Genomic DNA, 23668 nt, shown 5'->3' with positions numbered 1-23668 from the left:
CAGGATGGCGTGTTTACTAAGATTGGAGATAAATATCACTATAACAACCAATCAGCAATTAGATTTAAACAGTACATACAAGTTAGAAATCAAAAGCAAAGTTCTGATTGGTTGCTATGGGTAACATCACTGATGATATTTATTACTACTATGAAGTAAACACACTTTATAGTAGCCTGGAAGAGTGTGGTGATTTCATTTCCAAGCTGCTTTTGCCTCTCAGACAGGTGAATAATCAAAATAATTGTATGTGATGCAACCCATTTGTCTCTTTTTCTTTAGTGCTCTCTTGGGAATCTACCCACCACACTGTTATCTTGTTTGCCACGTTACTCATTTACTTAATTCATTTCTTGTTCTCCTTTTTATTACCCAGGCCAAATGAGTGATTTTTGTGGTTTCTTTGAGTGATGCTTCCAGTACTAAGATGCTGATGGTTCCAAAAATGCCTAGTATATTGGCAATAGTAGTGTGCTTTTAATTTAATAGTATCCAGAGACCCTGGGTTCTGTTGTCAAGTAATAATTCTTAGGATTATTTGTCTGCAGCTGACCCGAAGCACAATAGGTGCCTATAGTTCTGTTCTTGTCTTTTGGCAAGTACAGATCAAAATTGTTCTGACAGACATGGACACGTGCTTCTCACACGCCTAATGCTGAAGAATATTTTTTGAGCGTGGCACATTTCTCCATCTGTAACCTATTTTGACTTTAAGAATTTAAATCATGCTTAGATGGTAGTCATCCAGTGCTTCTAAATAATCCATGTCATCATTATTAACTGTTTGTATATAGTCGACTATTTGTGATTTGCCACAGGGCAAGAAATACAGAGGTTGGTTTGATTGCAGAAATAAAACACTCACAATGCATAAAATTGTATTTACCTGTGAGTTCACTGACTAGCAACCTCAGGAGTACTTTAAGTTACAGATCCCTTTCTACTGCACTTGAATTTACCCCTTAAAGGGGACTTGTCACCCAGACATAAAAAGCTGTTTAATAAAAGTCCTGTTCAAATTAAATCCAAATTCCTTTTTTTTTTTTAGCCTTAGCCTAGAGGTGGGGCAGACAAACACTTTAACTTTCCATTCTGCACTTTGTAGATATCACTGCCCTTTTCACATTCTCCCTCCTCACTGTCCGGTTCACCATTCTGTTTCATAAACCACATTTTTGCATGATGCAAAGCTTTCCTTACTTACAAAATGGCACCTGTCTGCTTACTGTAGTTGTGTAATTCCAAGGCTGAGGGAAATAAGGAGAAGAAAAAGTCATTTTGGCATTTTACTGCCAATAGATTTGCCACATTAGTGCCACCTAAAACACTATATTTATTCTGCAGAAAGCTTTACCATACCCGAGTAAAGAACCCTAGAAGCTCTCTCAGCTTGTTTAAGATTGCAGCTGCCATTTTAGCTTGGTCTTTGTAGCTTCCTGCTGTAGCCTGGAGTTTTATGAATTCTTATGGGAGGGCGGAGCAGGAGAGAGAGGAGAGAGCTGCGCAGACTCTGGCCCTGTGAATGAAGGATTTTTCTAAGAGAGGAAGTCTGATACCAAATAGCATGTTTACAAAAAAGGAGACAAATCCTGTTTCTTTTGATAGAGGACTCAGTGCAGCTTTTCTGTGAGTGCTTATGGCTGTATTTGCATAGACCTTTCTGATAAAGCTTACTTAGTTTTTACCTGTCCGTTCCCTTTGAATAAGTTATATAGTGTATGTGAAGTTTATTTTGCTTGAATAACCTAAAAAGAATCTGAAAATGTTTCTTATGGCGACCGGTCCTCTTTAAATTTTAATTCATTCTTCTGTTATAATCTTAATTTTTAGAACTACATTTATATTAATAGTTAAAATTTTTGTTGATCATGTGTTGTGTGGGTGTTTCATACAGCTGCAAGACAGAAGATCTAGGAACCCACCCTTAATGCTTCATCTGCATTCCATTATGTGTCAAGCTGTATTTGTATTTGGTGCTTCTGAATGCTGGTTCTGGCGATTGTTACGTTTATGGCCACAATCAGACTAACCATACTTTGTTTTTATATTGTGAGTGCTTTTGTGCAGGACCTTCTACCTCTTGTATCGTTCACTGGTTGTTTCTGTATGCTCAGTTATATACACCCATTTATTGTATAGCTTGGTGAAATATGTTGGCACTTTATAAATACATGATAATAATAATAATGTAGCCAATAATGATACCTTTTTCATCTTGCAGTCTGTCTGAATACAGCTTTTTGTCTGGTTTAAAGAAAACCTATACCCCCAGAATGAATACTTCACCAACAGATAGTTAAATCATATTAAGTAAATATTGCCCTTTTACATACTTAGTACTGTTTAGGATTTCCCAATGGCACATACAACTAAAAATATTTTATTTTTATAAATATAGTTTAATTAAATTGAGCAGGGTTTTACATATGAGTTTAATGTAATATATTTTTATACCTACATTGTTTGGGTGTATAGTTTTCGTTAACAATTTTTTGTCTCTCTCCAACCCTTAATAGAGATGCATTAATTCTTGCCTGTCAGTCCCCAAATGTTTATTTCAAGGGGTGCAATATTGGAGAATTGCAATGCAGAAGAAGGTGCACTTCCTTTGAATAATGTGACATTTTTTTTCCTCACTACATTGTACAGCGTTTGCCTTCATACAATATAGTGAGAAAATAAAATGTACCATTATTCATGCAGGGAGTGTTTATCTCTTGATTTGAAAAGGGGTCCTCAACCCAGTAACTTTTTTATTTAGTGAAAGGAAATATAAACAACTTTTTAATATCCATGATTACAGTTTTTCAGTGATTTTGTACATTTAATTGCTATTCTCTCTGGCTGTTTACAATTTCTGCACTTCTGGCTCTGACTCCAGAAACATTGTTGCAAGCCAGGTCATAAAATCTGATTAAAAGAACTGGAATGGATGTGACCATTACATTTTTAAGAGTCAGATCCAGAAAACAGAAAGGCATAAAGAAACATTGCTTTTGGCTGCAATTACATTTGCATAACTATAAATTTGTTAAGCCAATTTCCAATATATATTCATTATGGAAAAAAAGAATAGTTTTAAGGTGGGGGCCTTTAAATGTATGTGTATGATGTGTGTGTGAGTGTGTAGGCACATTGTTAGGGCTAATATATAATTGTGTTTGTATGTACATGTTATTAAAAAGTCCAATTTCCATTCACACAGTGTGTGACTGTTCTTAATGAATTGCTCATTTAGGGCTCTGGCACACGGGGAGATTAGTCGCCCGCAACAAATCTCCCTTGTCACGGGAAATTGCCTCGTGAGGCAACTTTGGCCATTTGCCAAAATCGCCTGCGCAGCGTGTACCATCCCACCGGTGACTTACATTTTCGCCGGTGGGATGGTAGTTCGGGGAGATTTGTCGCAGGCGACTAATCTCCCCGTGTGCCAGAGCTCTTAAAGTTTAATGTGTATTATTGATAACGGTACATACAAAGTTCCAAACTGCTGAATTGTCACCTTCTTTGTTCACCCAGCACTTATAAAACAATTGAGTGTACTCTGCACACCACTTAATTTTACCGAGATCAGTACACTGTACAGCAGGGATCCCCAACCTTTTATATCCGCGAGCCACATTTAAATGGAAAAAGTGTTGGAGAGCAACACAAGCATGAAAAAGGTTCTGGGGGGTGCCAATAAGAGCTATAATTGGCTACTTAATAGCCCCTATGTGGACTGGCAGCCTACAGAAGGCTCTGTTTGGAATTATACCTGGTTTTTATGCAACCAAAACTTGCCTCCTAACCAGAAATTAAAAAATGAGCACCTACTTTGAGGCCACTGGGAGCAACATCAAAGGGGTTGGGGAGCAACATGTTGCTCACGAGCCACTGTTTGGGGATCACTGCTGTACAGCATGCATCTGATTACTTGATTTTTGGCAACTTTCTGTACATTATCGTAGTAAACTGCTTATTTTAAAATTACACAAATGAATTTAGGACAGGACCCAGAGCTATTGTCCTTTATTCTGGGCCTTCCATCCACTTCCTATGCACAGATGAAGGTGAAATAATATTTCTTCTAATGTCAAGATTCCTTCTTGTACCTTGTTAAGAGCTATGACAAATCTCTGTCGCAGGTGCTAATCTTCGGTACGGTACGATAATGTACCGTATATACTCGAGTATAAGCCAATCCGAATATAAGCCGAGGTACATAATTTTACCTAAGAAAACTGGAAAAATGTATTGACTCGAGTATAAGCCTAGGGTGGGAAATGCAGCCGCTACTGCTAAGTTTCAATAATCAAATAAATAATAAAAGGACACTCAGCGTGAGCCCCTGTGAACTCTTCATAAATATATCATGGTGGCAGCTGCAGATTAGGGAAAGGTGGATGGAGGACCCTTTTACCCTCCTGCCTTGAAGAGTTACAGCACTGCTGATAACTTTAGGGAAAGAAAAATGCTACAGCAGCAGACAAAAGCAAGTTTGGAAAGGCTAAGGAAGCTGCCATACTAAGTATCAAGTACTTGCCATCCGTCCTGCTGTGTGCGCTCCCATCATATCAATCGTGTGCTTTATTCATATGCTGTGTGCACTTTCATCATATTAGTTCTGTGTGCGCGTCCCATCGTATCCTGGTGTGCACACAATATAGAGCCAGGTGTGCCATATTTAAGCACTTTCAGTTCCCTTATTTCCTAGTATTAGCATCTGTAGCTTGAGCACTGTGACTTCCCCTAGCTCCTCTGCTGCCTGCTAGGTAATTGCTGGTAATTAACTAGTCTTTACTTCAATGACACCAAAGACTGAATAATATAAAATGTATGTATTACCTTACAGCAAGGTTGGATGACTCTTTAAATGCCCATCATGGCACTTACACAGGAATGATAATGTCCTGCCAGTGGATTAATACATGAAAATAACTGCCATGGTATACCTGCATTTTCTAAATCATCCATTCATGTTAATGTACAAACAGCCCAAGTTTAGTGTCTGCATATACTTTTGTGAACTTCCAGAAGTAACCATGTCCATGACCTTATTCTTTACAGTTACAGAATGCTGCCAGTGCAGCCTATATTTACTCGAGTATAAGCACATTTTTCGTGCTGAAAAACTTGGCTTATACTCAAGTATATACGGTAGATCTCTAGTTGGAAAATGTGTTGCTTCTGCTTTTCAAAGTTGCCTTGTGAGGAAACATGGGGCGACTTCGGAAAACTGAAGCTATGCGTATGTTTTCCCACTGGCGATTTACATTATCACCAGGGGGAAGGCGTTTGGAGGATATTTGTTGCCTCTCATTGCCCTAAGGGCATGACCCATGGGGAGATTAATTGCTTGAGGTTAATCTTGGCTCGCCAAGTGAGCGGATCTTCTCCCGATATCCCCACCTACGGGTGGGCGATATTGGGGAAAATGTAGGCTTATTCGATTGTTTGGCCCTGGGGCCAAGCGATCAAATTATAATGGCAGCAATGGGGCAATCGGTTCGGGGACCGCATCAATGATCCGATGCAGTCCCCGATCCAACTAAATCTTTTAACCTGCATGATCGATATCTGGCCAATTTCAGGCCACTTTTACTTCTGGGTAGCATCAAAGGCTGACAAAGTGGTTCTGGGTGCAGGCAAAGATGAAGACTGATACCAGCGTAGGGACTGAATCAGCTCCATGTGGCATCAGCCTAAGAGTTGGATTTCCTTTTTTAACTGGAATCAGCCCTTTTAGCATAGAGATCACTGTTGCACAAAAGTGAAAATGATAAGAGTGGAGGGGTGGGAGTTTGTGTCAGCAGCAGACCCAGATGGTCCCTGATTAAAGAGAGTCAGAAGTACAGATGCAAATTTCATTGCTTAGGGCCCTAACAAAGAACTTAAATTGTAAGCTCTATGGGTCAGGGACTATTCTTGCATTCTCCAACTACTACTTTATATTTCCTGCAAATTATTGCATTTGGTGGCTTTGGTAGTATGCATTTTTTAATGTTTTACATGTTTTGTGATATGGTTTTTGATACCTGTATAAAGAATAACTAAACATACCACTCTAACTGTTTCATTGGTTGGTAGATTAATGCGTGCTCTTAATATCGACACCTTATATTTTATAGAATTTAAATATTTTCTTTATATTTTTGCACCCAATGCTAAATCTATTTTGCTGTGTGTATTTTGTGAGAAGACTGCTCTGTTTGCTGTGTGTATAATTTATTGTTTATATATTTTTATTGAAAGAGCTTAACATGCAGATAATAATTGTACATTTCGTTTCTTAGAGCATATTGCTCCCAGTACATGCACAAGATGCCTGTCTTCCTTCTCCCTTTCCTATGTAAGAAAAACTGTGTTCTGTTTGTTATTGTGATAAATGTTAGCCTTACTAATTTTTAAAGCAAAAAACAGTTAAAATGAAACAAAATAGCAGACTTGCACATAATTCATGCCTCCCATCCACATTTATATATAATTCATGTTTGCTTTATCTTAATTCAGTTTTAAGAAAATGTGACACTCCCAGATACATTTTTTAAGAAGTGCAGGTGTTTGCAGTGAAACTGAGATTTACTAATCTGAATATAAATATATTCTAAGTTAAACCCCTACATTTTACAGCAAATGTTTAGCAGCTGTTTCAGTCACTCATTTTAAGACATAAACAGAATAAAAAATTTGAATGACCTATGAAATTAATAATTACTAATACTGATTAATAATAAGACAATGGTAATAAAATGTGGGTATTTAACCGTGAGTAGAGGTAATTAAACTGAGCCAGCAAAGTGGCAATGCTAAAAATTCCAGAACTGGTGAAAATGGAGATATAAACATGGTGCAGGAGACAGACATTTCCAGTTATTCCTAGCCAGCGCTTCATTTTATCATCCCCTAGACCCAAATGACCTTTGCGTGATTAGTTATGAATGACAGCCGTAGGGCTGTGACACGCGGCGCCGAATTTTCCTCTCAAGGCAACTTCCACGACTTTTGCAAATCGCGGCGCCGTGTATGCCATCCCACCGGAGATTTACATTCTAGCCGGTGGGATGACATTGCGGGGAGATTACTCGCCCGCGACAAGGGAGGACTATTCACCCTTTGTGTCGCAGCCCTTAAACTGCCAAGAGACAATCTTGGCAAGAGGGATATGCCAATCTGGTCAAGAATTGGGATATTCCCCCCCCCCCTTTTTTTTTTTTTTTTTTTAAATATTCAACCATTTACATGGTAAGTTTTGATCTCATCTGTTTACATACATACCTATCATTAAATTTGGCGAGGCAACTCTGTTAATGCTGTTATTGGAGCAGATGAAAACATTGTTACTCCACATATGTTTGTCTGTAATTCCACTTCTTTTTCCAAACGCAAGGGTGGCATTCTGTAATGTACAACATGCTTGCATTAGACCAACATTGGGAGTAAAAACATATGGGATGTATGGCCACCCAAGCAGATAATAATTGAAACCTTGTTCCTCAAAGCTGTAAGAAAATGATGACCGTAAACGTTGATAAGAGAGACATTGCCTATTAATGTTTGTTTTTATTTTGTGTCTGGCACACATTTGGGGGGTGGTGTTTAACAGATTAGGTTTTGTAACTTTTCAAATCTGTTAACAATGGTATGGGGGGGTGCTAGCTTATCTAAAAATAACTTCAAAATAATTAACTGAACCTATGACTGCAGTATTTGCATTAGATTAAAGTATAGCTGCACACATTTGAAATGGGGTCGCAAGTAATATATGCTCCTTTTTAACCTGGCATAAATAGTTTGGCATTGGCCAAGGTTTGGGGTGTATGGCAAAAATTTAATTCTCATGGTCAGCTCCATTCAGCTTGTTCAAACATCTGCTTATTACTTATCTGTCTTTTTAATCTGGGATCAGACATGTAAAGTTGCCGGGTAGCACATGAGCATTTGTTTTTAAACATGAAGGTACAGTGCACACAAAACCAAAAACTATGAAAAATAAAGCAAGATACTTAAAATATCTGGTGAATGTTTCCAGTTGGCTGTTACAAACCTGTGCTTATATAAATATTGTTTGGGTTTGTGAGATTGCAATAATAAAGCCTCTTGTCTAGTGCAGGAATCCCCGTGGGCCAGATCCGGCCCCCGCTGCCTCCGCACCCCTGGCAGTGGGGGAGCTGGGAGAGGGAGGACACAGGAGTGGCCCGTAGTTTGGCCCCGCTGCAGGGAGAGTGGGTTTAGGGACTATAATCTGGCCCCCCAACAGTCTGAGGCACCATGAACTGGCCCCCTGTTTAAAAAGTTTGAGGACCCCCTGGTCTAGTGCCACTAAGCCTTTTAAATTTTAAGTGAATGGGGGACACTTTAAAACAAATTTGTTCCCTCCCTCCAAATGAGCTCAGATTGCCGTGTGAGCCATTCACCTTCACAAGCACCAGAATAATTAAGTACAGAATGTCTTATTTTCTTTCTGGTGTAACTAAATACTAAATGGGCATGATTTAGTAAATAAAAGGTCAGGGACCATGTTGCTCAAATAGAGGAAAGGGCAACATTGTGCTTAAATAATCTTTACACTCACAACCATTTAGAAACAATGAGCTGATACCCTCAGCCTGTTTGCTAAGCCTTTTCATAAGTGTCTACAATTCCCATATGAAATTTAAATGTGAAGTCTCTTTGACAGAGCAAAATTTTATGTTGATGATATTTAAATCTTGAAAACTGTTTGCATATGGTGTGATATTTAATTCTTAAAGGGATTCTGTCGGGATTTTTATGGTGTAATTTTTATTTCTATATTACACTGTTTACATAGTAAATAATTCAGTCTACCATTTAAAATTGTATTCTTGAACCAACAAATCTTTTTATCTTGTATTTTTTTAGTTGTAATATTGGTGTGTAGGCAGCCATCTTAGTACTTTGTGCCTGAGTCTGAGCTTTTGGAAAGAGCCAGCGCCACACATTAGAACTGCTCTCAGGTAACCTACTCCCTACACTCCTACTCCCATGTAATTGGAGGCGTCGCAAGTCGGACTTGGATTTCTTACTATTGTGATTCGTGCCCGGCGAAGCCAACCAAGGGCCCTAAGCAACTTGCCCCCCCCACCGTGTGTGTATGTGCGCACACAGGGTGGCGGGGATTGCGTGCAGTGGGGGGAAAGGGTTCAGAACTAGAGGGTAGGTAAAAGAAGAGGTAACTGCCTGTTGTGCCCTAGGCAGGTGCCTCTTCTGCCTTCCCCAAGTTCTGGCCCTGATTGTGATATCTATTCTGATATCTACTTGGAGCTGCTATCTTGCTACCTTCACATTGTTCTGTTGATTGGCTGCTGTACAGCAGTAAAGTGTGACTGAAGTTTATAAGAGCACAAGTCATGTGGCAGTGTCACCCTGGGAAATGAAGAATATGGCTAGCCCCATGTGAAACTTCAAAATGAAATAAATCCTTTTGCACTTTTACAAAATGTATTTTAATGCAGGATTCTGCTGGAGAAGCTCTATTAACTGATGTGTTTTGAAAAAAAAAACATGTTTTCCCATGACCGTATTCCTGTAAAGTATTTTTGTCTTGTATTAGATGATGACGATGTCACCATTTTTCTAGAGAGTCTACATTTTAGAGCTACATTTTATTAAATGAAACGATGGCTTACTTGGAAAAATATGTTTTAAAGGGTGTTTGTTTTTTTTAGGAGTGAAAAGAAATATCGTGAAAAGTATTGGAAGGAAGTTCAAGTTGGAGATTTTGTACAACTACGTTGCAATGAAATAATTCCCGCTGATATATTGCTGCTATCCTCTAGTGATCCAGATGGGCTCTGTCACATTGAAACTGCCAATCTGGATGGAGAAACAAACCTGAAACAAAGACAAGTGGTGAAAGGATTCGTAGAACTGGTGAGATATATTTCAGCATTTGCTATTGATAAAGGAAAGATGAGACCCACTGTCTTGTTTTGCTTTTGGTACCAATATCCTGTGTTTTTTTTCTAAACGTTGTAGTGCCCAAATATATAAATCATTAAACTGTACAGACATTTGTCATATGAGTGTCATGTGCTGAAAGGTGTGAATGTTAGCCTACTGTTCTGCCTCTTCTGTGGTGATTGAGCAACTCTTCCAACAGTGTCTCATTATGTGCTATCTATGGTAACATCCCCATATATTCAGTCACGTCATGGAATATACAACCCGGATTCCAAAAAAGTTGGGACACTAAACAAATTGAGAATAAAAACTGAACGCAATGATGTGGAGGTGCCAACTTCTAATATTTTATTCAGAATAGAACATAAATCACGGAACAAAAGTTTAAAGTGAGAAAATGTACCATTTTAAGGGAAAAATATGTTGATTCAGAATTTCATGGTGTCAACAAATCCCAAAAAAGTTGGGACAAGGCCATTTTCACCACTGTGTGGCATCTTCCCTTCTTCTTACAACACTCAACAGACGTCTGGGGACCGAGGAGACCAGTTTCTCAAGTTTAGGAATAGGAATGCTCTCCCATTCTTGTCTAATACAGGCCTCTAACTGTTCAATCGTCTTGGGCCTTCTTTGTCGCATCTTCCTCTTTATGATGCGCCAAATGTTCTCTATAGGTGAAAGATCTGGACTGCAGACTGGCAATTTCAGTACCCGGATCCTTCTCCTACGCAGCCATGATGTTGTGATTGATGCAGAATGTGGTCTGGCATTATCTTGTTGAAAAATGCAGGGTCTTCCCTGAAAGAGATGACGTCTGGATGGGAGCATATGATGTTCTAGAACCTGAATATATTTTTCTGCATTGATGCTGCCTTTCCAGACATGCAAGCTGCCCATGCCACACGCACTCATGCAACCCCATACCATCAGAGATGCAGGCTTCTGAACTGAGCGTTGATAACAACTTGGGTTGTCCTTGTCATCTTTGGTCCGGATGACATGGCGTCCCAGATTTCCAAAAAGAACTTCGAATCGTGACTCGTCTGACCACAGAACAGTCTTCCATTTTGCCACACTCCATTTTAAATGATCCCTGGCCCAGTGAAAATGCCTGAGCTTGTGGATCTTGCTTAGAAATGGCTTCTTCTTTGCACTGTAGAGTTTCAGCTGGCAACGGCGGATGGCACGGGGGATTGTGTTCACTGACAATGGTTTCTTGAAGTATTCCTGAGCCCATTCTGTGATTTCCTTTACAGTAGCATTCCTGTTTGTGGTGCAGTGTCGTTTAAGGGCCCGGAGATCACGGGCATCCAGTATGGTTTTACGGCCTTGACCCTTACGCACAGAGATTGTTCCAGATTCTCTGAATCTTCGGATGATGTTATGCACAGTTGATGATGATAGATGCAAAATCTTTGCAATTTTTCGCTGGGTTACACCTTACTGATATTGCTCCACTATCTTTCTGCGCAACATTGTGGGAATTGGTGATCCTCTACCCATCTTGGCTTCTGAGAGACACTGCCACTCTGAGAAGCTCTTTTTATACCCAATCTTGTTGTCAATTGACCTAATTAGTGTTATTTGGTCTTCCAGCTCTTCGTTATGCTCAAATTTACTTTTTCCAGCCTCTTATTGCTACTTGTCCCAACTTTTTTGGGATTTGTTGACACCATGAAATTCTGAATCAACATATTTTTCCCTTAAAATGGTACATTTTCTCACTTTAAACTTTTGTTCCGTGATTTATGTTCTATTCTGAATAAAATATTAGAAGTGTGTTAAGTTTTTATTCACAAATTCTTTAGTGTCCCAACTTTTTTGGAATCCGGTTTGTACATTGCCATTCTATATCATCAGGTATTTTGTACTAAAAATGGAGGGATCATGCACAGCATGCAAAATCCCACATATTTTGTAATCGGACTGTTGTCTGGTCACATGACAGCTCTGACAGAACCCGTTTATTTAGGTTTTTTACTTTTACATTTAGTTCTGCTCAACACATTTTTCATTCCTAAGACATGATGCAACAGATTACAACTCCGCTGTCTAAATGCCATGGTGAGCTAATAAATCAGTTCTGGATACTTTTTCAACATAAATTCAGTATGCTGCTTTCTTATTATAAAGTCTACATGTATGTTTGCCCTAATGCAGTAGGGGCTGCTTAGCAAGTGCCTGGTACGTGCAAAAAAACTTAAAATAAGATCTTCACAACCAGCTTTGTTAGTCTTTGTATTTGCTTAAATGGGGAATTGCAAACATGAGTTGAAAACAACGACTCAAATTTGTGCTGAACATATTTTTTTGCCTCTTTTAATCACAAAAAAATAAGGTTTTCATATTCCCAGAAAAATAGATTCTGCTCCACATTTGGTCCTTGCGAGGTAAATTATTTGAATAACAGTGTAGAGATGTGAAAAAAGTCAATTATGTAAGGGGACTACCTGAGCTCTTCCTAAACAATAAGCAAAAAGGATGTTCAGCCGTAGTACTATTCATTCAACTCGTTGGAAAGTTTGTAAACTGCCCATTAAAGGACAAGGAAAGGCTAAGTCACTTGGGGGTGGCAAAATGTTAGGCACCCCCAAATGACTTTAATCGCTTACCTTGTACCCCTGGCTGGTGCTCCTGTTAGGAGAAAACCGCACCAGCCTGTAGCGAGCACTTCCTCCTTTGTGCTACATTTTGCCGGCAAATTCTCAGAACTGGCGCATGCACATTAGAGTGAAAAGCCGACTTCAAGTTTGGCTTTTTCACTCTACTGCGCATGTGTGCGTGAGCAAAGCAGGAAGGAGGAAGCGCTGCAGCTATCCCGGACTGGTGCTGTTCTCTCCGAACAGGGGCACCAGCCCAGGGTAAAAGGTAGGTAATTTAAGTCACTTGGGGGTGCCTAACATTTTGGCACCCCCAAGTGACTTTGCCTTTCCTTCTCCTTTAAATTGAAATGTTTCTATGCTGCCGTGTGTTTGAAATCTCATATACTCTAAGCCAGGGATGGCCAATACGTCGATCACGATCCACCAGTCGATTCCCCATGGATTTCTTGTGGACCGTGATGAAGCTGGGGCACTTCCGCATTCCCCGTTCATTGATTGCGGCCGAAAAAAGTCTGGCCATCCCTGCTCTACGCCAATGGGGGTGGGGGGCTCCAGTCTGAAGACTGTTAAGGGTGAGATTTGGGTAGAATGATTCTGAAAGTTAGTTAATTGAGATTTGGGGTAAACATTGATCTCCATGTGCCACGTTTTAAAAAAATCTGGTCAGTCTTCAGTTATGAAACAGCCCAGCACAGATCCAGTGCCCAAAAATAAACAGAGAAAAATTAAATTTTTTTAATATTTAAATGTAACCTGCTTGGGGGAAGGTTGTTTTAAGTTCTGTTCATATAACGTCTAGTGTTTTAAAACGGTTGAAAAATGCAACACTTATTATAATACTGTGCTTTTTAATTATTACTGCATTCTTGCTCACCTTTCGGGGTCATCTTTTATTAAAATCTTCTATCTTGTATGCAAATTATATAAGGCCCCTGTTTTGCTCACAGTGAATTATTTTGAAGTTTGTATTCTCCATCCTGCCTGTGTGTTATGTGTATGGCAGATCTTTCCATGTACTAAGTGGATGTAGTAGTATTTTGCAGGTATCTTAAAGAAAAAGGAAAGTCATTTTGGCATTTTACTGCCTACCAAGAACGCTATATTTATTCTGCAGAAAGCTTTACCATACCTGAGTAAAGAGCTCTAGAACAGGGGTGGCCAAAACATTGATCACGGTCCACCAGTCGATCCCCCGTGGATTTTTGGTGGACTGCGCCTAAGCTGGGAAGTTGGGTTTATTGGGTATGCGTACGTACGCTGAGTCGCGGAGAGGAGTCAAAGTAGATAGCTGGGGAAGAAGTTTGGGCACCCCTGCTCTAGAAGTTCCCTTAGTTTGTTTAAGATAGCAGCTGCCATTTAAGCTTGGTCTTCATAGCTTACTGCTGCAGCTCTAGCAGTTAGTAGCTCAGATCACACATTCCTAAGGGAGGTGAAGTGAGTTTTATGAATTCTTATGGGAGGGGGGAGCAGGAGAGAGCTGCGCTGACTCTGGCCCCAGGAATGAAGGATTTTTCAGACCGAAGAACATGTTTACAAAAAAAGAGACAAGAAATCCTGTGTTTCTTTTAATAGAGGACTCAGTGCAGTGTTTTTGTGAGTGCTTATGGCTGTATTCACATAGACCTTTCTGATAAAGCTCACTTAGCTTTTACCTTATCTTCTCCTTTAAAAAGGTAATGAGTAGTGTTGCAAAACTATGGAAAAAATTGCAAAATGCACCTGCACCCTTTTTTGATGCAACAGCGCCTTTTTTTTACGCAGCCGAGTCCTTTTTTTTTTGTGTAACTGTGTATTTTATTTATGTATTTTTTTTTTTAAACGCCACAATTTTTCACACCGAAATTTCACTAGAGTTTTGCGAAATCTGTGCCTGGTGAAAAGTATGCTTTCTAACTAGTGTGCTGTAGTACTGCTTTGATTCCAGCTTGCTTAAACTGCATTTTGTAATGCGCTAAATTATATTTTGCTTTTCCAAATTGAATTTCTAAACAACACCCTGTTTATCCTTTCCAAGGAAGAATTTTCCATGTGTGATAACATGCTGATGTTAAATAATTTTAAAGGTTTAGGACACTGATAAGAACTAAACACAGGTTTGAGCACGGTTGCCTGCTGAGTTTTGGGAGTATCCTGCATTATCACTTTGTTCCCTTAAAAATAAATGTGTCTGTACACAGCAGGCATTAGTAACCTATAACAACATATTTAAGGGCAGGTACCTTTCCTTGTAAAGGAGTTCTTGATGACGGAAGTTCACACAGTGAACAAAAGCTTTGTAAATAATGCGAATGTTTCAGAAAAGATTTTACCAGCCTGATAAAAAAAAAGTTGCCATTTTATTTAATTATAAATAACAAGTGGATTAGGTCTTGTGACATCAATTTTCCATGTGTGTGTGGGTGAAAACACAGTCAAAACAAATAACCAACATTCAAAAATGGCAATAATATTGCAAAACATCATAAAAAATGTGTGATGTTCTGGGATTCACATGCCTTTGTCAAACAGACATATCACCCTAATTTTAGTCGCCACAACACATGGATAAATAACTGGGCATGGATGTACAAATTGTGTTGGTTTCCTTATTCAGCCATCAACTGATGCTGAAGGGAGCTGCAGCCCCACTCACTTCCACATCTTCTAATGTCTTATCTACAGAGGCATAAATATATCGCACTTCAGTAACTTAGAACAACATATGTAAGGGCAGGTACCTTTCCTTGTAGAAAAGTTCTTGACCAATTACCATTCGGAATAACCTAATCATACAAAATAATAGTTAATTTTAATAATGTGCAGAACGTATTGAGGAGGGGAAAAATGGGGCATATTTAGGGGGTAGGTAGTTTTACAAAAGCAGAGGAATGTACTGTAATTGTGCCAAATATTAACTGCCTGTAAAAGTGTAGTATTCTTTAAAGCTGGTGTTCCCTTGCTTTCCACTATGCTTTACACTTTCTTGGTAGATTTAAGGGATCTCACATGTTCAGATTCTTGTAACCATATTTTTTCTCTCTAGATCAGTGATCCCCAACCAGTGGCTCAGGAGCAACATGTTGCTCCCCAACCCTTTTTTATGTTGCTCCCAATGGTCTCAAAGTAGAGGCTTATTTTTGAATTTCTGCTGAGGAGGCAAATTTGGTTGCATAAAAAACAAGTATAATGCCAAACAGAGCCTTCTGTAAGCTGCCAGTCCACATAGGGGCTATTAAGTAGCCAATTACAGCCCTTATTGGCACAACCAGGAACCTTGTTCATGCGTGTGTTACTCCCCAACACTTTTTTTCCATTTAAATGGGGCTCACTAGTATAAAAGGTTGAAGATCCCTGCTCTAGATAATAATGAACTTTGTTTTCTTTTGTGATGTGATAGATTCCCATTTACTTTGATGGGGAAGGCATAATTCAGAGCCATTTAGACAAATTTATATTAATGGATGATCAACATAATTTATACAGGCTGATTTATAATTATTACAGTTATTCTACTAGACAACATATTTACATAATTGATTTGATAAAAAAGTGTCCCCATGTTAAATATTCCTTCATCCTACATCATCCTAGACCCACATTAGGAAACACTAGCTAACTATATGCCTACCTTTAAATGAGAAGCATACATCCCTTTTCAGCATTAGTCCAACGTATAGGGCTTGTGGTCAGCATACTTTATTCCACTGGTTTTGTTATTTCTTGCGCTGAAAACTGAAAGCAAATTCAGATTCTACTTTCTTCAGAAGTTTACTAAAAAGTTGTTCACTGAGAATCCCCCTGTAACTTTAAGTTTACAAACTAAGAAAGTCATCAGCTGGGGGGTAGGAAGGGCCTTCTTAAAGGAAAAGAAAGGTCATTGCCATACCTGAGTAAAGAGCCCTAGACGCTTTCTCTATTTGCTTATGATAGCATCTGCCATTTTATGACAGCTTCCTGTTTGCAGTCTGTTATAGCTCAGATCACACATTCCTATAGGAGAGGGGAGAGAGTTCTTATGGGAGGGGGGAGCAGAAGAGGGTAGAGAGGAAAGAACTGCGCAGACTCTGGTCATGGGAATTAAGGATTTTTCTGAGAAAGGAAGTCGGACACCCAAACAACATGTTTACAAAAAAGGAGACAAGAAATCCCGTGTTTCTTTTGATAGAGTGCAGCTTTTCTGTGAGTGCTTATGGCTGTATTTACATAGACCTTTTTGATAAAGCTTAGTTATTACCTTTCCTTCTCCTTTAAACAGAGAGCTTTTTAGTGAATTTCTGATTTGTTTTGGTTGTGCTGGTATGAATCAAGAAGTAGAACATGACTTTACTTGACACACTGCTTCACGTGAAAATTGCTTCACGCTACACTGGTGGCCTCCTATGTTACTCTTTCCACTATCTGCCTAAAAAGCTCCTAAAGGAACAGTAACACCAAAAAATGAAAGATCTTTAAAGTAATAAAAATATAATGCACTGTTGCCCTGCACTGGTAAAACTGGTGTGTTTGCTACAGTAACACTACTATAATTTATATAATAAGCTGCTGTGTAGCCATGGGGGCAGCCATTCAAGCTGGAAAAAAGGCACAGGTTACATAGCAGATAACAGATAAGTTCTGTTTTATCTGTTATCTGCTTTGTGCCTGTGCCTTTTCTCCTTTGAATGGCTGCTTCCATGGCTACATAGCAGCTTATTTATATAAATTATAGTAGACTTTCTGAAGTAAACACACAACTTTTACCAGTGCAGGGCAGCAGCACATTATATTTTAGTTACTTTTATACACTTTCATTTTTTGGTGTTACTGTTCCTTTAAACATATCTTTACACTGCAGTGGTTCTCAACCTTCCTAATGCCGCAACCCTTTAATACATTTCCTCATGTTGTGGTGACCCCCAACCATAAAATTATTCCCAAGACCATCGGAAATATGTGTTTTCTGATGGTCTTAGGCAACCCCTGGGAAAGGGTTGTTCGACCCCCAAAGGGGTCCCGACCCACAGGTTGAGAAGCGCTGCTTTACAGAGTTATCATTTCTGCTTGCAAGTGCTTCTTCTCCAGAGAAAACAAACCCAGTGTTCCTAGTATTTCATCATAGTTCAGTTGTCCTATTCTCCACATTCAAAAGCACATCACTACATTTCCAAGATAAGACCTTTCCAGTGTCTTCTATGGGAACTTTTTATCCCATAAAAAAATGCAGGTGACACTGGATATTCAATAGACAGAGGAAAGAGCAGAGGAATTGAAAGCATCAACAAACATGGTTTTATAATAAGGTCACTAATTTTATGATGGAAATATTTGCATATAGTTAATGGAAAATTCTGCAGCAAGATTATTAGAATGGGTTTTATCTATATTATAAGTATTATCTATATTATTTGTATTAAGTTATTCATCCAGGGTCTGTTATATTGGGATCAGATGAAAACAAATATATTTTGATTTTGAATAAAATATGTATGCTTTCCCCAACCTTACTGTGTCTATACATACAGGAAATTCAGATCTGTTCTTCTTGCAGGTATTGAGAGCCTATTTATCAAGCTTCAGGGCATTTCTTTCATATATGATGACCACCATACTTAAAATCCACATATTCAGTTACCTTAATGCAAGCTATAGTGTGAAAGAAAAGTGGGAATGGTGGACACCCTTGAGCCTGCCATTTGTGTCGCCTTATAGCTGCACTAGCTGATAAAGGAAGCATGGCATTAGAAAGGCAGGCTCATCTCTTCACACATTGTGGGCAAATACTATAGCGTTTTGCTCCTGTTTCTGTACCCTTCCTTTAACACTGTGATATATTGGGCCTTTAGTGTTCAGTTCTTTTTTTGAACACACAATTTGGAGGGCACACCATAATTGCTAGAACAAAAGTAACTAGCTTTAAAACAGAAAAAGTGTGCAAACGTGAATCTGTTCCCCAAGCAAACACAGGGGCAAACAGAATATTAATACAAATCAATCAATTCCTCAATGCACACCTGTTCAAATCTCAAACAAAAGGCAGCAAATGGTATGTTTAACATATAATGTTCTTTATATGGTAGATATTCACAAAACTATTAGAACAATTACTGTCTGCTTTTTTGTATTTTGTCCAACTGGTGGTATGTATATTATGCACTGTAATTGTGCCAAGAGTTTTGTGAATATCTACCATATAAAGAACATTATATGTTAAACATACCATTTGCTGCCTTTTTTTTGAGGTTTAAATAGGTGTGCATTGAGTAATTGATTGTTCGGTTCTTTTTTGGCCTGGGCCACACTTAAAACTAAATCTTTTATATTGATCCTTAAGTTAGCTTGCTCACTTTAGGAATTAAGGTGGCCATACACGCTAAGATCCGCTCACTTATCTTCTCCCGATATCCTCACCTACGGGTGGGCGATATCGGGCTAATTCGGTCATTTGGGTATAGGTTTGGGGACCGCATCAACAAGCCAATGCGGTCCCCGATCCGACTAACTTTCAAACCTGGCTGATTTCAGGCCAGATGGCGGTCAGACAGGCCCGTCGTTAGTGCCCATACACGGGCTGATAAGCTGCCAATTCGATCTAAGAGCTCTGGTACACGGGGAGATTAGTCGCCCGCGACAAATCTCCCTTGTTGCGGGCGACTAATCTCCCCGATATAACATCCCACCGACGAACATGTAAATCGCCGGTGGAATGGCATGCACGGTGGCGTGAACGCCATCCCACCAGCGATTTACATGTTCGCCGGTGGGATGTCATATCGGGGAGATTAGTTGCCTGTGACTAATCTCCCTGTGTACCAGAGCCCTAAGGGAGCGATATCGGCAGCTAGAAGCAGCCGGTGTATGGCCACCTTTACACCGAAGTGGTGATCTGGGCTAGTTCCATATTATGGCAGAAGGTTGTCTTATCTACAGAGGCATAAATATATCACACTACCTTTCTATTTCGTAGAAATTAAGCTTGATTAGAATGTTCTACTTTAGGTTTTGGTATCAGAGCTTTGAGTTGTAACAGAAGCTGACTGTTTCGAAAATGGTGTTGGCAAATATGTATTCCTCCAGTGTGAAGAACTGATTTTTATTATGTGCCTAACAAGCACCATATTGTACCAAGCAAAAATTCTGTGGCTCACTCTTAACATATGCCCACAGTTTTGATAAGGGTTTCCTTTTACATACCTCATATAAAATGTTAATTTTTTATTTTATTTTATATGAACACTTTTATGTAAAACTGAAAAAATATTAAAAAAAAATGGAGAGGTATTAAGATAGATTTGTATGCATGAAGTTTTATGCTAAATTGAGGTTCAGTGTTACTTGCCAAATTTTAGTATGTGTTTCATAGTGTACTCTGGAAAGAACAAGTAACTTGTTGTAATACAGATTTTCTAGTGTTGTCAAAACATCAACTTTAACCCTGACGCACCTCTTTCCAGTTAGAGCTATTGGAGTTTACAAAATGATGAAACAGAAGTCACTTTGTGAGACAGAAATCAATGCCTTTTCTGTGTTATGGTGCCGCACCCATAATTGCTTATGGAATGTTTTACTCATGTCTTCAGTTGAAGTTAAGTGTAGAAGACATTAAGCCATAAGAAATGACTCAAAGGTTTTGTGTTTCTGCTAAAATTTAAGGGTTTTGTTTGGCTACATGTCATAGTTTGTGATTTTTACATTGCCAGAGTCACGCTTAACCTCCCCGAATAAGCATTTCATTTTTTACAGACTTTTGAGAAATGTAGCTGTAACTATTGTTAGCTGGGGTTTATTTATAGTTGTCCTTAAATCATTGCACAGAGAAATACTCATTCAGTATGAAGTGATTTCTTATTTTGTGTACCTGGAAGCTTTATGTTTGAGGTATTAAATGTATTTCAATTCATATTATGTATATAGTATATAATATATATATTATATATCAAATTGATATTTGAGATATAATACTGGTAAAACTGTAAGAAAATCAAGTGACATTTAAGTGCCACAGATTGTAAAATCTGTGATCTGTATGTAAAGAGACATAATGCCAATATGAATCACTTCCAGGTGGAGCAAAGGGACTTTCACAGCCATTGATTTATTCACTTCTTTTTAGTTTCTCTGTCCCTAGACACAGAGCAAAAAGGGGAAAAGGTGTGACACCCCCCCCCCCCCTTAGACATAAATATCACAGGTCTGCTGTTGTCATTGCAAGCGTTAAAAAAAAAAAAGAATAGATTTGTAAATACACTTTCCCTGCTCGACAGAGTCATTTTGGGGCACATGGTGGTATACACTGATAATACTTAAACATATATACTTTTTTGGGAGTGGGCACTGGCATAATCATTGTACACCCACAATGCAATTTTTTATAGTATCAAGTGTATTTGTTGCTGGTGTGACTAGTTTAAAAGGAGAAGGAAAGGTTTATTCACTAAGGTGTGCCAAATATTAGGTACCCCCAGTGATTGTAGTCACTTACCTAACACCGCCAGCTGGTGCTCCCTTTAGCAGAAATCTGCACAGGGTTATTCTGCGTGAGCACCACGGAGCGATTATCTTTCTTTTTCTACTTTTTTCGTGCAGGTGCAGTAGCGTGAAAAGCCAAACATTAACAGAAAATATGTCTTTTCTTCTTTACTGTACTGCATGTGTCAGTCCCAGGGAATTGAATAAAGAAGAATTCCCTGGGGTGCTTGCTGAAATGTACCCCAGGATGGCGCAGTTTTCTGCTAACTATATCAGGTAAGTAATTACAATCACTGGGGAGGTGCCTAACACTTGGCAGGGAGTCAAGACATCGCAGGAGGTCACCATTTATTTATTTCAATTTTTTTAAACCTTTATTTTTATAAAAATGTGGATACGGTCCTCCTCCTGAAAAGGCAACAAAGTTTAACAAACTTTTATTTTTAGTTATACATTTATGTTGTATTTCCATCATTTGCTCCATGCAGAAGCGCCCCAGTTACCAGGGGCGGCAAAAAGCCGCTCCTGGTAACTTTAAGAGCCGAATTTCCATTTTTTAAACCGGAAATTCGGCTCTTCTAGTGCAGAGAGCGCAATCTCACCGCCCCCGGACCCGCTCCTGTGCTCAGAAGGTAAGCGCTGGGGAGCCGGGGGGGGGGGGGGGGCGGCATCCGGGAGCCGCCTCAGGCGGCGATATGGCCAGAATCGCCCCTGGCTCCATGACAGTGTTGGATTAGGAAGTAACAAATCCAGTGCATCATTCCTAAAATCAGGAACAAAATTATTTAGGTTCCTTATGTTTTCCAGTTATTTTCTGTATTTTCTTTTTCCATATGTGGCATACATAACCATATTGTGAACAGAACAGAGACTATACAGTAGATTTAATTAGGGACATTTCATCCATACCTTTGGTTCTGTGGGGAAATAGCACAGAATGCTTGCAAACAAATGAGCTGGCAATGAGACTTTTTTTCATTTTATGCCAAAAAAAATGTTTTTATAATATCAGTGGCTCTGTTTGTCTTCCTCTACTTATTTTACTCTGCTTTGAAAAGGTTTTAAACTGCTTTTGGTTCATCTGCAATAAGGGCATTGAGACCCCTCTGATTTTGTTATTTAATAAATACATGTATGCAAGTGGCTTGAGCTTATTTTAATATTCCAGACAGTACATTTACAGCCCTTTTAACTAATGTGGAATAACAAGCTGGCAGTGTAAGAACTGGTTTTCATGTTTCTTTCAGTGTAGGCCTGGAAAGTTTTCTCTATACATTTGTATTTAGACTTACTGTGCACATCAGTATAAATAACTGTCCATAAGCAATTTCTACAGGATGAAATATAAATTCAACAACAGCATGACCTAAGAGCATTAGATCTTAAATGGTAATGTCACCTTAACTTGGCATCAGTGCTTTTACTCAGTACCCTGGGAAAAGCGCTGCTCCTAATATCCCAGGCCAGGATTTATTTTTTCAGTGTTTGTGTTCTCAGGCATTTTTGTAAGATAGGCCAGTCCTAAAAATACATTTTTTTTTATATTAAATATAGTGTTACAGCTTACAGAAGGAAGCCTTCTTTTGCCTGACTGATTACTACAGTACTTCTGAATATAAACCAACCGTAGGCACCTGGGAAAAGAGAGTAAATTGCTTTGATCCAGGCAATATAGGATTTTTAGAATATAGATTTAGTGCAGTTGAATGCAGATCATGCCCTACCACCTTCCTTTGCCACATAACTTTCCTGGATTGATTTCTTTATTCATATGCTCATGGTTATAGGTGTGTAAATGGGCAGTCTGCATTCTCCATGCTCCCTCTGCACATTACTTAGAATGTAATTTTAAACTGTAAGCCCACCTCATATTATAACCAGAAGTATTATGTACCTAACAGTCATATGTTTTGTCTGTGCTGTTTTTGTTTATCTTGTTCATTTGGTGCAACTAAATCTTTAAAATATCTGTTGTTCTGCTCACTTAAATAAAAAAAATCAATTTAGGTGATTTGAAACACTCAAAACAGATAATTATTTATCCATTGTCTTAGTGTATTTAAATATACTAAGGCAATGGACACAATGTATTTAAAGATGGCTGAAACATTCTATATATAACAAGCACAAGCCAGCATTTCTTCTGCTAAAAGCAGTGTTAACTGGGTACAAAGAACCCTCTTTCTAACAATAGGCAAGATGTTATGATTTGCAGTAAAGGATTCTAAAAATATTTTTGGAGTTGCCAGAGTAAGGTTAAGTTGCAGCTTAATTTTACAGTTGACTATTTGTAGGTTTTCATTTTTAATGGGATAATCTGGGAAAAGTTCCCACTGGTACAAGTATAACAGGTCTGTATTTATAGCATGGACCAAATCAAAGGCTTTATTGTGACAAGCGATATAAGTATTTATTTTGACAACAACAGTTTTCACGAGCGGTAAGCATATAGAAAAACCTTCTTTATCTTAGGCAGGCTTAAAAACTTGTTATTCAAAATGTATTTGTAAGTGTCAGTGTAAAGGGAAGCTTTTAAACCAGACAAAAAATAACTAAATCTGAATTTAACCCAGTCATTAATATCTGCACCGTTGCCTCCTCTAGTGGTAATATTTAATGTTACAAAGTTGTGCTTTCCGCTTGGTTTTACATGCCTGCTGCATGACTGGCAGATTAAGAGTGCAGCCTTTTATGATTACATTACCAAACAGTGCTGCTAAAGGCTTGCATCTGCAAAT

General features: G+C 38.8%; 1 protein-coding gene across 1 annotated transcript in view; it reads left to right on the top strand.

Annotated features, from left to right (window-relative positions):
• atp10a (ATPase, class V, type 10A) overlaps positions 1-23668 on the top strand; it is an 88339-nt gene that overhangs the window by 17825 nt on the left and 46846 nt on the right. The window contains exon 2 of the mRNA XM_002931642.5: positions 9669-9873. Coding sequence (XP_002931688.2) covers positions 9669-9873 — 205 coding nt within the window. The remainder of the gene's footprint in view (positions 1-9668; positions 9874-23668) is intronic.

This window comes from Xenopus tropicalis, chromosome 2, assembly GCF_000004195.4.
Source record: "Xenopus tropicalis strain Nigerian chromosome 2, UCB_Xtro_10.0, whole genome shotgun sequence".
NCBI classification, from domain to species: Eukaryota; Metazoa; Chordata; class Amphibia; order Anura; family Pipidae; genus Xenopus; species Xenopus tropicalis.
The sequence above is the reverse complement of the archived record's forward strand: the minus strand, read 5'-3'. Positions and strand labels throughout refer to the sequence as shown.